Source organism: Gymnoscopelus braueri, assembly GCF_963280865.1.
Source record: "Gymnoscopelus braueri genome assembly, chromosome: 23".
NCBI classification, from domain to species: Eukaryota; Metazoa; Chordata; class Actinopteri; order Myctophiformes; family Myctophidae; genus Gymnoscopelus; species Gymnoscopelus braueri.
Genome location: NC_137625.1, coordinates 7,497,146 through 7,511,640, shown reverse-complemented (window position 1 = coordinate 7,511,640; position 14,495 = coordinate 7,497,146). Strand labels below are relative to the sequence as shown.

General features: G+C 40.7%; 1 protein-coding gene across 1 annotated transcript in view; it reads right to left on the bottom strand.

The window, feature by feature from the left end:
• Window positions 1–14,273, bottom strand: part of LOC308079968 (uncharacterized protein) — a 16,439-nt gene extending 2,166 nt beyond the window's left edge. Inside the window, exons 1-6 of the mRNA XM_080421638.1 lie at window positions 14,046–14,273; window positions 8,431–8,538; window positions 8,235–8,291; window positions 6,924–7,082; window positions 3,052–3,211; window positions 1,650–1,747 (exon numbers count right to left, since the gene is read on the bottom strand). Of these exons, the coding sequence (XP_080277764.1) occupies window positions 1,650–1,747; window positions 3,052–3,211; window positions 6,924–7,082; window positions 8,235–8,291; window positions 8,431–8,538; window positions 14,046–14,057 (594 nt within the window). The 5' untranslated portion in view covers window positions 14,058–14,273. The remainder of the gene's footprint in view (window positions 1–1,649; window positions 1,748–3,051; window positions 3,212–6,923; window positions 7,083–8,234; window positions 8,292–8,430; window positions 8,539–14,045) is intronic.
• Between the last annotated feature and the right edge of the window lie 222 nt (window positions 14,274–14,495).

Sequence of the window (14,495 nt, the reverse complement as noted above, 5' to 3'; positions counted from 1 at the left end):
ATGAAGTACAAGAATTTCACACTGCGTATAATGCTGCAGTGTGTTTCTATAATGGGACAATAAAAATCTTGAACCTTGAAGGTTCTTTCCTTTTTTATTTTAATGTTTTTATGGTTGGCTAACGTACAACCCGCGCGTGCGTGCGTGTGTGTAATTGTGAGATAACTAATATACCCTTCAAAATTGTATATTGAAATATAACAACCATTTGTGAAATAGATGGTTCTTGGCAACCCTGAATTGGGCTCATAAAGTTGGAGGTTGAAACTATAGGACACATTATTAGGCTTAAAAAGTAAAGTTTTTCCTTTCCCTCTAAGTAAAGACATAGCGGACATCAAGGATTCACCAACACATTCTGAGTTTTACCCTTAAAATATCTACTTAAAATAGGATGTAATTATGAGATACATCTAAGGAGGCCTATAGCGCCGGCGCCCGCATTGGTTTCAATGCTGTTGTCTTTAAATGTGCTCTTTAAATAAACTGGAGTGGAGTGCTCCATAGTCTCTCGAGCCAGTCTATCTCTTCCGCAATCTTCAAATTCTCCAGACGGGTAGGCGGGTAGGCGGAAGCATTTGGGAATTTTGGGAGCCAACGCGTCTGTCTCGAGAGGCTAACTCCTCCACAAGCCTCCAGTGATTGATTGGGATGCCTATCAGAAAGACACTATTTTGCAGTTTGTTGTCCTGGTTATGAGGGCAAACAAGGGCATCCAAGCTGCCGTTCCCCAAAGTGTTTGATCAGTATAATGATCAGTATAATCATCTCATACTGTGAGTCTAATGCTGTACCTCGAGGCCTAATTTCCATCCTCAGCTGTCAGCCTACTTTGTAGATGGTGCGATCGTGATTTGTCGTTAAAAGACGTGAAGCTTTTTTGATCTTCACTCTACAGATCTTGTCACCCAAGAGTGATGAACTACTTATTAATGTGATGTTGTGGGATGTTTTCTGTCATTTTTCTGACATGCCTTCTATTTTAGACTCACCTTGAATGAACTATTATAGGCTATGCTATTTTGTGCTGTATTACTTTATTTACTTGTTCTTTCTTAAGGCAGGTGCATAGTCCGCTTTTACGGTTGTGTATCTCTCCCTCTCTCTCTGCTTCACACACTCTCTCTCACACACACACACGCACACGCACACGCGCACACACACACACACACACACACACACACACACACACACACACACACACACACACACACACACACACACACACACACACACACACACACACACACACACACACACACACATGTGTATATATATAGGATGTATGGACATTTTCTAGGAGACAGTTTTGTCCAGCTACAACAAGATTAAATCAGATATTGAAACTAATTATCTTGGCATACTGTAGCAGCATTTTCTTTACTACGACTATATTCTCTTTAACCACTGAAACCCTATAAACTTTGTTGACCGGTGTCCTCCAAGGGGATCTATTCTTGGTCCCCTACTTCTCTCCCCTCCAGGCCAAATCTGTTCGCCGAAAATAGCAGATCTACAAGCTTGCAGCTTGGAGATAGGCTATTTTAAGTGTGCGACACCGGCACACAATCCAATCAGGCGTTACTCTCCTGCTTGTAAAACTAACTAGCTAAGCTGAAGTCGAGCGCTGATGAAAAGCAGGATCTTACCAGCCAGAGGACGAGGACGACACAGGCTGTGACGGGTATCAGAAGCAGAAACCATGCACTCCTGTTAGACCAGCTGTGTTCATCCTCTTCTAGACCTCCTGCAAAATATAGAATAATAAAAAGGCAAGAAAAGACAAGGTCAGAGGCTAGCACCATTTGCTTGGGGGGGGCGGGGATCCATGCCTCTGCCTTTGATATCCCCCCTATTGCCAGTGGGTATATGTTTTATCGGTGACCAGAAGAGTGGGCACCTAAACATTGTAGGCACCTCAGTGTTAAATTGGCTATTTCTTCCCACAATATATCAAAATAAAGAATTTTGTATATAGGCCTTTACATGATTTGAACATGTTTGAACATTTGACATTTAAGGCCTAATATTTCCACAATTGCACCAAATTGCTACCAAACCTGTGGTCGGCCAGTCATTATGGCTATAAAAAAATAAAATAAAAGTTTTTACATTTTGGGGGGAAAAAATCCAATTTAACACTGAGGTGCCAGACTGAATTAATCCAGACTGAATTAAATACATGCATTTGGGAAATGTAGCCTGTGTGATACGTTTGATATTTATGTTTGATAATATCATAATTTAACAATTTAATTACAAAAAAAGCATGTTAACCACATTAATCCTGGCAGCCCTATTTAATAATAGTGCAAGGGGCTTAACCTATTAAAACTGGGAAAGCATCTGTGTCATTTTTTTATTTTTACGTTGGCTATTCAAAAATAGCAGAAATACGATCTCTGTACATCTGCTATTTTTGAAAAATCTTGAAAGAATTATAATTTTGAATTACGAAAGAGGTTTGAGAACTACTGATTCAGAAGGCATTTGTGGAAGCCTCAAGTCTTCAAGGGTTAACCCTTTAAGACCAAATTTTTTGATTTCTTTGGCTATTCAAAAATAGCAGATATACAAGCTCATAGCGCGGCACCGAGTGCCGCGCTATGAGCTTGTAGATCTGCTATTTTTGAAAAATCGTGAAAATGTGTGCAAATCTTTGAATATATATATTTTTAAAGCAATTTTTTTTACTCAAATCTTTGCTTCTGGGGGGTCCTGGAATAACATATTTTGAGATGGGGGTCCGCGGTCAAATATATAACTTTGGGATCCTTGACATGAAAAAGTTTGAAAACCACTGATATTATAGCTGTTGTTGTAGCATGTTTTTTCTTAGGATTTTTGTTTAAAAGACATTTGTAGAATCTCCAGAAGCAAAGGTTTGAGTTAAAAACATTTTGCTTTAAAAATTGCTTTAAAAAATACCATGATTTAAAAAAAAAAAATTAGCCAAAGAAATCTAAAATGCGTTCCAGGTCTTAAAAGGTTAAGCGTTTAAGAAAATGACCCTCAAAATGTAAAGCATTTGATGATGTAATGACGGTATACCTGGTGTGTGCTGTGAGTGGTGGCAGGGTGGAGGTTTACAGGGGAATCCCTCCGCTCCCTGCGCCGCGGTGTTCAGCAGCTCTTTGACGTAGTCAAAGTACAGGCCAGACAGCAGGGTGCCCTGTCTGTAGTGACACCTGAACACCTGCATCGCCGTTTCCTACAAAGAACAAGGGACAATAAAAAAAAAATACAACTATACTCTGGGTCTCCATGTCTCTCTCCAGCTATTTAGTAAACAGAAAATGCATTTTCTGTTAAATGTTATCCAATCATGAGGGAGAATTCATACATGATACAGGATACAGGCCTACAAGTGAAAGTGGACGTGATGAAACAAAGTGTCTGCAGACAAAATGTAAAACTGGAGAACTGAAGCCGATAAATAGGTACTCTCTGCTGACTGAATGAAATTGGCAACCCACCTGAAAATGTATTTTCTGTATATTTGATTGATTGATTGATTGATTGATTGATTGATTGATTGAATACTTTATTAACAGTTTGCAAATAGTACAGTGGTACGATTATAGAATGGTGCTAAAAGGATAACACACATAAAAAGCCCTTCTTTCCATTGTGGTCCTGTGTTAAAAAGCTGGAGAGACGGGGAGACGTACCTCACACAATATAAAGCTTTGACCTTTAAAACTTTTTGTAACAAAACATTTACAGATACATTTGGATCCACAGGGCAGGGATTCTAAACCGTTTTCAATTTTATTTCAAGGACCCCCATTTTGATATGCATTACCATTACCATTATGGACTACCATTTGATATGATCTAATTTTGACCCCAATCTACACTAGTAAAATCCAAATAGAACCAAATGGACCTGCAATGCTTAATTTACACCATGCAACGATCTACGAGCTCACAACACGTCCCATCTGTGGCGTGGATCGGCTATTTTCAGCGCACAACACCGTCATACGACGAAGTATAAATCGGGCTTAAAGGGTCCATAAGCGTCCATTTGTTTCCTATCAATCATTTCACTGGGGACCCCGTGGAACCCCCTCAGGGACCCCTCGGGGTCTCCGGAACTCACGTTGAGAACCACTGCCAAAGGGGGCATCTATCATGGCTATTCTGCTCAGTGAGCAAATAATGGAAATTATGTTTTGATGTGATTTCACGGAAAGAGAGGGGTGGTGCTATTATTATAACTAGGACAATACTTTTGTACACTCAATTGATATGCCTCTGCTTTCACCTTTTTAAAGACTAGGGCAAGATATTTTATTAAATGTTGGAAATTCAAATAATGCGGAAAAACATTAAGCAACCTGGGGAGCCAAATATAGCTGGTTTTCAATGCTGGAAGACATTTACAACGTACATTTATAGGTCAGTATTGTACCAAGTACTGTCAATACAGTATGTATAACTAGCATATTCCTCCACTCGTGATGTCATTATTGTGCAATTTAATTCTGGTACCTACCTGTGCAGTCACCTTCTATTTTTGTCGTATATGGACAAGTATGTAAATATCTGAAGTGTCCCATATCTGCTGCCCTAACTTTAAATCAAATGCCGCCTTTAGTCAGCCGTGCTGAGCTGTGCTGACTAGACAAATGGCTCTTGTGTTTATGCAATCAAAATGTGACTATACCAATGTGTCACTAATAGCATGTCAAGTACATATACGGGAAGTGATGTTGTGACACTGTCGCAGAGACCCACGACCCACTCACACAAGTCACACAGGACGTCCGTGACTCATGGCTCAGGGACAACAGGTCCTCACAAACAGTACAAGGGGACAGTTGAAGACATATGACTGTCAGTAGACTGAACAGATCCCGGTACAATCACTCATTCAGCGCTCACTATGGCCATTCACTCGTGCCCGGCCATTCGGACAGACGGAGCGGCTGCTGCTGCTCTGTTGATGTTGTCGGGAAAGTCAGCAGGTGTGGAGCCACACAGCAGCCTCTCTGTTCAGCCTCTCTGGTCTTATCTTTAGTCTTGTATGGCCACATTGTTTTTTTGCTTTTTGGACGTTTTAATTTGATTGCAGGGGCATCATTTGTGGTCCCAGGGGATGGCAATTGCCACCCCCTAGCATTGGTAGTACACCAAATCTTTTTGCCAAAATAGCAGATCTACAAGCTCTCAACAACGTGTGAGCTGTGATCTGCTATTTTTGGCCAATCTTCCAACCAGAATATGAATGCTGGGGTCCAAGTGATTAATAAAAAAGGCATCAAATCAGTCCACGTTGCTCCAGTGATTTTCTTCTCACAAAAACATGATGATGATGATTATGATTAGTGTTAATCGCTTAAACCCTATATACCTTTTTGACAAGAGTCCCCCAGGGGTCTATTCTTGGCCCATTGGGACATCACGTGAGCTTGTAGATTGGCTACTTTTGGCGAGATTTGGTACACTGGGAAAAAAGGATTGTGGGCCCCTCACAGCACATTGCGTTGCGACGTGTTGTGAGCTTGTAGATCTGCTATTTTTGCTGAATGTTTGCCAATCATGACATGTCCGGAATAGAAATGCTAATGCATCCCTGGTGGTTAATTATTCAAAGAAGCTAATTGTTTATATCTGATTCCCCGGCCCTCCGACAGTGGATAAGAGATGACCACGAAGAGAAGCTTACATGTGTGCTTTATCACAACGAGGTCAAGAGAAGCAGTTTCTATCAAGAAGCTACGGAGAGAGATTCAGAACTATCTTTTTTTGATTTATTTTTGGGCTTTTATGCCTTTATGGATAGGACAGTAGGCTGAAAGCAAATGGGGAGAGACATGCTGCAAAGGCCGTCGGGATTGGGACTCGAACCCGCGACGTGCTGTCAGGCTACATTGAACCTAGGTGCCTGGAGCTTTCCAAGCCATTCAGAACTATCTTAAGGAGTCTGCCCTCCAGCTATCATTTCCTGCAGGGTTTGCAACACCGAACGTCACTCCCAAACACTGCTGTACAGTAAATGAATGTATTGTTCAACTTCCCCCTCTGCTAAGGGTAGCAGAGATGCTAAGATTATGGGGGAGAAACAAAGAGACCTGAGTTCTTTCTGGGAAAGAAAGAATCCTCTGGAAAGCTGCAAGTATGTTGGCTTCTTCTGGACACGTTTTAGCAGGTGAATTTGCTCTGATGGCATCAGAGCGCCATGTGCGTATGTTGTATCCGTTGCTTTTCCTTATTCTCTTTCATTTATCTATTTATCTATCCATTTATTTATTCATTTAACCATTATTATTGTTTTATCTTGTTACTTGAGGATGTTACATTTTTATTCCAGATTAGCTTCTTGTTTGTAAAGCTGTGTTTACACTATGATCCCAAGTGTATTGCCAGCTACAAAAATGACAAATTGTTGGCATAGGACGGGGAAGAGCAGGGGGAGAGTGGTTCACACATCACCCTGCTTACAGTCATGTGACTGTGCACACTATTACTCACTCAAGAGCGAGGCATTATTTTGGGGATGATAAAAAAAAATCCATTTGAGACAAACAGAAACAATACATTTCCATCTGTATGTTTAATTTCAATCACAGGAACGCTACGCACACCAAAGTCTTTTCTAGCGGTGCCGGCCCACGGAAGAAGGATCCAAATGATAGTCTTCAAGAGACAATAGAGTGGCAGCACACACTGGTAGCCAAAGTGCCAATATTTTATTCTGGATGCAGAGTAATGAAAAACCAACGTTTCGGCGGCTAATTTAACTTTACCACCTCCACCTCTCCCTCTCTCCCTCTCTCCCTCTCTCCCTCTCTCTCTGTTACAAGCTGTTTGTATGTATCTAAATACCTCTAGTGGGATTAACACAGTCGTTTGAAGAAGCATCGCCAATAGGAACGTTGTGGGACAGTAGCATAATGCACGGAGCTCCCACTCACCAACTCCTCGTGGTTGAAGGTGAAGCGTAGGCTCTTCAGCATGGTGATGAAGACGACGATGTTGTCCTTGTTGGGGGAGATGGCTCCAAACATGTTGGCCAGCCTCCTCAGGCTCTGCTCCAGAGGGTAGATGTTCAGCACCACCCAGCACATACCGCTCTGAAGATGCGCACACACACACACACACACGCACACACACACACACACACACACGCGCACACACACACACACACACACACACACACACACGATATTACTTTCACTGTCGTCTCTAACTTCAACATTTAACCAATTAAGACCCGTGGAGGCCCATTCTACAAATTCCTTGTAAACCAATCAAGAGCCTATGAGCCATGTTGTTTTCTCATTTTATGATGTCACTGGGTTAGTGGGTTAATCAGGCGCAGGTGTTGCCAGAGGTGTTTACAAGCAAGTTCTGCGTTTACTGGAGGTGATCGATTGCCACCCGGAGCTACAGTGGCGCTTACCGGGGACACCAGCACTTCAACAGCAGCCATTTAGAGATCTGGACTGGACCGCCCGCGACGGACCCAGATCATCTAAGCTGACCGACGAAAAGTGTGTGGTATGTTTAACTACCTCGGGGTGGAGTAGTTCAACAGACCTTTGTTCCTTGTAAATGAACTGTGAACTGACCTGAAGCCGATTCTACATGTCTCCTAAATCTCAACAGTATTCTGAAAAACGTATGTTTCTATATAAGTGGTTCTCAATCTTTTTCATGTCAAGGACCCACAAAATTATATGTATTTGGCCGCGGACCCCCATCAAAATATTTTGTTCCAGGGACCCCCCAGAAGCAACGATTTGAGTTAAAAATGTTCGCTTTAAAAATATATATATTCAAAGATTTGCACACATTTTCAAGATTTTTCAAAAATAGCAGATCTACAAGCTCATAGCGCGGCACTCGGTGCCGCGCTATGAGCTTGTATATCTGCTATTTTTGAATAGCCCAAAGTGCAAAAATAATGCTTTTTAGCTCAAATCTAAAAATGACACAGTTCCAGGTCTTAATGGGTTAATGGGTTAAACCTGATTTATACGTAGTTGTAAGCTGGTGTCATGCACCGAAAATAGCAGATCTACAGTAAACAAGCTCACAACGTGTCACACATCGCAATGAATTGTGACCTTGTAGATCGGCTATTTTCGGAGCACGACCCGAAGCACAACAAAGTTTAAATCGGGCATTAGTGCTATCATCTTCACACTGTGCAATACAGGACCACAGATGCTGTATTGCTGTACTGTACCGTGTCTTACATGTTCGATTGCATTTATACTCACCACTTCTTTGGGGATGTAATCAATAGGAATCTCATAATCACTTGGAATATTCTGCTTCTGTGGAATAAATAAGCATGGAGCAATAATTATTGATAATTGCAAGGCACGTACACAAAAAAGTAATTGTCATACAGACTGAGGCAAACAACGGACAATCAACAATCAGGGCAATCTTGCTTATGAAAACGTAGCTCACCAACAGCGACAGCCTGCTCACATCATCTGTTATGGGCGTCCCGAACTTTCCAGAGCAAACCCCAACCGCACTCAGAAGACTTAAGAGGAGACAAGGTGCCGTCAAGATCTGACAGAAAAGAAAAGTAAATAAAAAGCGTTTTTTAGTGAATTGATAGAGTTGTACAATACAGCCTACGACTCATACCACACACCAAAAGACACGAATGTTAAAGGGTTAGTTCAGATTTTTTGAGTATTTTCTGTAGGAAATACTTGCCATTAATGTAGTGGTTGCAAAGGTATTAATTGATTGCCCGAGTCCCGTGGTCAGAGTTATGGTCCGGTTCTGATGAATATGAAGTAGTTCCGGTAGATTAGTAGATTAGAAATAAATTAATTAAAAAAACTAGCGTCATTTGTATTGTTGACCTATTTCTACCATATAGAGCAGGTATCGTTCAATTTCGACCCTGTCACATGGTACTATTTTTTGTGTCATAAATTTTGTGCGTGAGTAGGCTGCCGCGGCGCAGTGATTCTGGACACAAACATTAGTACCATGTGACAGAGGGGTCAAAATTGAACGAAACCTGCTCTATATGGTAGAAATAGGTTAACAATACAAATGACGCTAGTTTTTTAAATTAATTTATTTTTAATGAGCGGCCCCCACCAAATCTACTAATCTACCGGAACTACTTCATATTCATCAGAACCGGACCATAACTCTGACCACGGGACTCGGGCAATCAATACCTTTGCAACCACTACATTAATGGTAAGTATTTCCTACAGAAAATACTCAAAAAATCTGAAAGCCCTTTAAGGACATACTCCTGACTAAGGCACTGACCTTGGGGACAGTGTCCACCAAGGTTTTTTTCTTTCTTTCTGAGCACAGCATATGCTTTGGATTGTTTTCAATGGGAGCGGTGTGTATTTACGCTACGCTAGAAATGCCAGCAGCGTGACGAGGCGCTGATCGTCTATTCTGCTTTGCGCTTTCACATCTTGCTTTTTTTTTATCTGGTCGCGGAGAATTGAAATATTTCCACATTTGAGCATTTGAATGAGCATTTTAGAAGAGAGCCTTAATTTGCGTTTTCAACTGGAAACTGGCCTTAGAACTGGAGCCGGTCCATGGGCACTGCACAGTGGCTGCCCACCACTGCTAATAAAGTGAGTCAAATGCAGACACCAGGCACCAGGCATCCCCATAACCAATTTAAGACCATGTAAGAGCTTTTGACTACATGATACCTAGCCTCCCTATACTCAGTGGTGGAAAAAGTACTCAAATTCCATACTTAAGTAAAAGTACCAATACTGCAATATAAAAATACTCTGTTACAAGTAAAAGTCCAGAATAAAAAACTTACTTGAGTAAAAGTACAAAAGTATTGGCATCAAAATGTACTTAAAGTACCAAAAGTAAAAGTACTAAATATTTGAAAATAGCCGATCTACAAGCTCACAACGCGTCGCGATGCGACGCGTTGTGAGCTTGTATATCGGCTATTTTCAAATAGCCTAGTTTTAAAATAGGTTTAAAGTAGTTAATGTGTGTTTCATTATATCATAATTTATATCTGAAAAGTAACTAAAGTTTTCAAGTAAATGTAGTGGAGTAAAAGTACAATATTTGCCTCTGAGATGTAGCGGAGTAGAAGTAAAAGTATTGGAAATTGGAAATACTCAAGTAAAGTACAAATACCTCAAAATTGTATTTACGTACAGTACTTAAGTAAATGTACTTAGTTACTTTCCACCACTGCCAATACTGGGCATGTCATAATAGGTGAACATTCTGTGAAAATAAGCAATTATTTTTTATTATAATCAATTCTGTTATATAATCAATTAAATTGATTGGTTTGATTAACTGTTGCACCCCTACATCCCAGAATGACAGCAAAATTCTACCGTTGGCCCACGATGGAGCTGTGCAGCAGCGGTTCAAGGGTTCAACAACAGCACAAAAGCATCTTTGCTCTACAGGAGCAGTGAGGGGATTATGGGTTTTATCTTATCATAACCACGTGAACCCTACCCTATCCGGATTCTGGGTCATGTCATAACAGGTGAACATATGGGACAAATAGGTGAACATTAACTGAAAATAGCCAATCTACAAGCTCACAACACGTCATCACAACACGATGCGTTGTGAGCTTGTAGACTAGCTGTTTTGGTGACGAGATTTAGTGTAAAGGGAAAAAAGGACCTAGGATGGACCCCTGGGGGACCCCGGTCAACTTAGGTAGAGTTGGTTTATTTTATTAGTAGTTTAATCTATTGTGCCTTGCTCAAATGCACCTCGACCGTCAATAGTTCACATTCCTCCCAAGATTCTCTGATAAGAGTTGAAAGGGGAAACATCTGAACATTGCATGCTGTTTGTTATGCATCAGATGGACTGGATAATTGGTGTTTTCATGCACTGTTTGAAAAGGGAAACATTTAGACCAAAGGGAAATATTGCTTTAACTCAGTGCGCCTTTGATTTTATGCACTGCCAAGGCCTCCATAAATTATCACTTTTTTTTTTTGCATAATGTTATTTGCCTTGTGTTTTCAGTGAAAATGGAAATCAAAAACGCTACTGCCAAATGTAGGTTTCTTCCACAGAATTTGCTTTGGCTCATGAGGAAGGGAGCTGAACCTGGGTCAAATAACAATAGTAAGGGCTCCAAACTGAACTAGCCTAGTGAATGTATTATGAATGAATCATTTTATTTAAGTGCCATGCCACCTCGTGGCCCATCCCTCATGGGATTATATGACACCTTTTCAGACATAATTACAATTATTCAAAAGATTTTTTTTTAATACACTGGTTATCTGAATTGTTCACTGCACACATTGACAAAATGATTGTATATTCAATGATCATTGAGATAGATAATGACAGAAAATGCATATCGTTTCTGTCGGTCAGAAACCTTGTATCTCCCTCCACATTTCAACTTTTTATGTTTCATCGTAAACGAATGCCCTAATTTGTCATACAAGAGTGTCATGCAAAAGTAGCAAACATAGCCGATCTACGAGCTCAACCACGTAACGGATTGAACATTTCGAAAGTGAAAGTGGTTAAGTTTGTCTGGCTAATTTAATAAACTAGTCCATACCCATGGGGGGATATGCGCACATGATCTGGCAACCCGAGAGCCAGCAAACACAAAAACGCTAATAAACAGCTGACATTTGGTGAAATCGAAAAACGCTGTTCGCTGTTCCGTGCACATGGTAATGGTGAACGGGCAGAACAGTTTTGGTCTCACCACGCACTACAAACAAACAAACAAACAAACTAACTAACAGACAGAGGTTTCTCAAATTATAGGAGGATAGGAGGATATTAACAAGAGCTTGTGACTAAATAAGAACTACATTGGATTCGTTGGAACACAGATTCCCATTTACTAAACGTAACAGTTTTGGACATATGAGGTTTCCACCTGACAGTGACAATATAAATGTTGTCTCTTGAGACCACTGTATTAGGCTTTATATTTTGCCAATGCTTTTAATTTTGAAAATACATCTCTACTCCTGAGTGAAAACCTCTGGGTAAAAGTCATTTTCAGCGTGACAACCATCCATCTTTCAGATTTCACCATGGATTTCCTATAAAGCACCATGTAAAGCCTTCAAGATGTGCAATATCCTATGTAGTGTTATAGGTCTGAATGGGTTTCTTTGTCCCAAATATCATTAAAACATATTAACAGTTATATATAACTTTCAGTTGCACTGCACAAATCACAAAGAATCCAAAAACCTCCTTCAGTTTTCGCTTGAGTACACACTTGGCATTTCTTCTAAGGAAACCTTATTTACCGCATTTATCTCTGTGACTATAGAAATAAAGTAAGCTTGATAAGTTAGACCATTGGTTCTCAAACTTTTTTAATTTCACGGACCCCCAGTTTGGTATGCATTAGGCCACGGACCCCCATAACTGTGAGAGTGTACAAATGGAACGAAATGGGTCCTTTTAACTATCAATAGTTTATCTGGGGACCCCCTGGAACCCCCTCAATGTCCCCTGGGGGGTCCTCGGAGCCCACTTTGAGAACCACTGTGTTAGACAACAAACAAACTGACCACACACACACACACACACACACACACACACACACACACACACACACACACACACACACACACACACACACACACACACACACACACACACACACACACACACACACACACACACACACACACACACACACACACACACACACAGAGGAACAATGCCCATAGACAGTTTGGTTAATTGAACATAACTATTGGCAGCGACAGTCCCCTGATGTGAGGTCTCTGGGTGCAGGCTTTTATTCATGTCCTGCCCAGCTTGATCACAGCTCAGATTGCCACACAACGCTTAAAGACCAAACATTTAGTCCAGAAATACTCATCTCACTCGAGAACTAGCTCCCCCAAATCCTGTATAGAAATTATAACAGAGGTTCTCAAACTATGGCTTGGGACCACAAGTGGGGTCACGGGAAGGTGGCGGTGGGGTCACACATTGACAACTGGGAAAAAGGAGAAAAATGTAAGAAAGGTGCCTTTCCCTTTAAGTCTGTGTCGTTCGCATTTTGTTTCTTTCGTTTTTAGTTTTCGTTTTTATGAAGCTTCTGGCATCAGATATACTGTAGGCTATACTGCGTGCATGCTTCCATTTAGAAATGTGTACAGAAACACTTTTCTGTATAGCTTTTAAACTACGTTGATGACGAGACAAAATCAGCAGGAATCAAAGCGTTGTAAAATGTATTTTCTAATAAACATTCCTATTCAATGCTACAATGTATGCATTATTTTTTAAACATGCTTTATTTCAACTTTGAAATTGCACTATAAAGCAAGTGGTGTCACCAATACATTTCCCTGGAATAAAATACGTTTTAGAAGCCCTGAATTAGATGTAAATAATGACCGATCACCTGAAGTTTATTGCTCACCATCTGTAATTCACAGAGGATCCACTCTATTCACAGGTAGGTAACCATGCTTAAAAAAGCATCAATCTATAAGAGCATCATCTATCATTTTCTCAGAGAAGAAAATTATCCTGGAGATTGTACAAAGGGACATTTCGTTTTGCTGCAGAACTTCATTTCCAAAGGACATTTTTGGCAAAACAAAATTAACCAATTAAAAATGTATTAATAAATGAAAAAAATCTACAAGTAGATCTGCAATTTTTTTGTTCTTATTTTACTCTTCAACGTATGACAAAGTATACATGGCTTAAGTAAGGAAGCATGGCTAAACATGAGGCTAGATTGAAATACCTACCACAGACACTGCCACCACAACCGGACAAAAAACTACAATGAAGTGGAACACACAGCAAGGTGCGTCCCATGCCTTTAAATGTACCTGGTGTGCAATCAAACTGGCCCAATTCAAGCGCACCGTTTCATGTGAATACAACCTGTGTGTGAAGGTGTCACACACAGGTTGTATTCAGATGAAACAGAGATTAGTTTCACATTGAAATCATGATTAGTTTGAATTAATGAGCAGAACACACAGTCATCCAATTAACAGGAAATGGCTGTGAAGACCCTTTTCCACACACACACAATAGACAAAAATAAGACATGCAACACTTACTGTCTTCCTCATATGGAACAGAAATTCAAGGTTGCCCAAATCCAAATTAAGTGTTTTCAGCTTCAGAGGCAAAGAGGCATAACTTTGTTTGTAGCATAGAGGCGGATTAGAGAGCAATAGTGCCAAACTCTGTGTGTGTGTGTGTGTGTGTGTATATATGTGTGTACGTGTGAGTGTGTGTGTGTGTCTCTCTCTCTCTCTCTCTCTCTCTGTGCGGGGTGGTGTGTGTGTCCCTCTAACTCTGTACAGTAGTGTAACTTAAAGATGAGGCAGGAATCTGCCGCTCTCCCTCTCTCTCACTCTCTCCCTTTCCCTCTATTTCTCTCTCTCTCTCTCTCTCTCCAGACAGATGAGTGGAAGTCTTTGACGTGGTGCAGGAGCCGCCTACAGGCCTAGTCATTATCTCACTCTGTGTAGATGTGTGTGTGTGTGTGTGTGTACGTCTTTCTC